Consider the following 1086-nt stretch of genomic DNA (forward strand, 5'->3'; position numbering starts at 1 on the left):
TTTTGTATGGAGCAGCTGTGAACAGCTGATCGGCCAAATCAAATCTGTAACGAAACCAAATCCAAATCTGTTTCAGGAATACCACCACTATTAGTTCACCATACAAACATTTTGGGATGGAAATTTTTTTTTTTAGAATCGATTATTATAATTTACATGGGTATATATATATTGAAATTTTTATATCGATAGTAGTGCTTACATCACTAATACAATTTATTATTTGGTTAATATATTTCAACACTCAAAACCGAATATGTTTGCGAAAATGAGAACGTTTCGGAATCTATTAGCGAGTGGAAGAGGATTACAAGCTATAAATTCCAGCACAAAAATAATCAACAGAAAAAGCCATGTGTAAGCATAAGTAGTTTTAATGTGTATACAAATGTTATATAATACAATCCGTACGAATGATCATTTGTTTATAAATGGGAATATTTTAGTGTATCCTACCGAAGCGCACCTCCACCCCATTCAAAGGCCACTAAAATTGGAGCTGTCGCTGTTGGTGGGGCTATGTGGTGGTGGGTAATCTGGCACTTATGGCACGAACCTGATCATATTACGGTTAGTATGAGTACATGTACACAAACATACATACCTGATCTAATAAGTATTCACATTTATTTACAGGGAGAGTTTGACTATCCCGACGCTTCAAAGTGGACCAATGCTCAATTGGGTATCCCTCGTGATAACGTGTAATACTGTTAAATATCAATAAAAACTTGCGCAGTTCAAAGTTGTTTGTTGAATAGTAACGCCACTAATGATGCTGTATTGATTAAACATATGGAAGTTCTAAATTATTGTATTTTTACTAGGTTTATATTTTCTTAAATGCATAATTTTTCTTATACTCTACGACTTCAAAGGAATGAGATTATTTCTTGTATTTATTTTAAAAAGATCCATTAAATTTGATATAGATATAAACATGCACTCAAAAAATATAAAAAAAAAACTGCTGTTTTTATACAGCTCTCTACGTAAAACAGCCGACTAGACAATTGATGGAGATATCGAAAAAATACATTATAACATTAATATGCATTATAGTGTGATAAGCTAAATATTTCTCAA

The 1086-nt window shown here is 31.9% G+C and overlaps 1 protein-coding gene across 1 annotated transcript; it reads left to right on the forward strand.

Moving 5' to 3' along the window:
* Positions 1 to 204: 204 nt before the first annotated feature.
* On the forward strand, positions 205 to 805 carry LOC117782667 (NADH dehydrogenase [ubiquinone] 1 beta subcomplex subunit 2, mitochondrial-like). The gene is made up of 3 exons (XM_034619695.1): positions 205 to 357; positions 447 to 570; positions 637 to 805. The coding sequence occupies exons 1-3, from the start codon at positions 257 to 259 to the stop codon at positions 706 to 708; spliced, it is 297 nt and encodes a 98-aa protein (XP_034475586.1). The 5' UTR covers positions 205 to 256; the 3' UTR covers positions 709 to 805.
* The last annotated feature ends 281 nt before the right edge of the window (positions 806 to 1086 follow it).

Source organism: Drosophila innubila (assembly GCF_004354385.1).
Source record: "Drosophila innubila isolate TH190305 chromosome 2L unlocalized genomic scaffold, UK_Dinn_1.0 5_B_2L, whole genome shotgun sequence".
Lineage (NCBI taxonomy): Eukaryota > Metazoa > Arthropoda > Insecta > Diptera > Drosophilidae > Drosophila > Drosophila innubila.

Excerpts from the sequence above, each read along its gene's own strand:
- LOC117782667 (XM_034619695.1), top strand. The coding sequence starts at position 257 with ATGTTTGCGAAAATGAGAACGTTTCGGAATCTATTAGCGAGTGGAAGA. Across the intron at positions 358-446 it reads ATCAACAGAAAAAGCCATGT|TGTATCCTACCGAAGCGCAC; the intron begins GTAAGCATAAGT and ends GGAATATTTTAG. Across the intron at positions 571-636 it reads ACGAACCTGATCATATTACG|GGAGAGTTTGACTATCCCGA; the intron begins GTTAGTATGAGT and ends ATTTATTTACAG.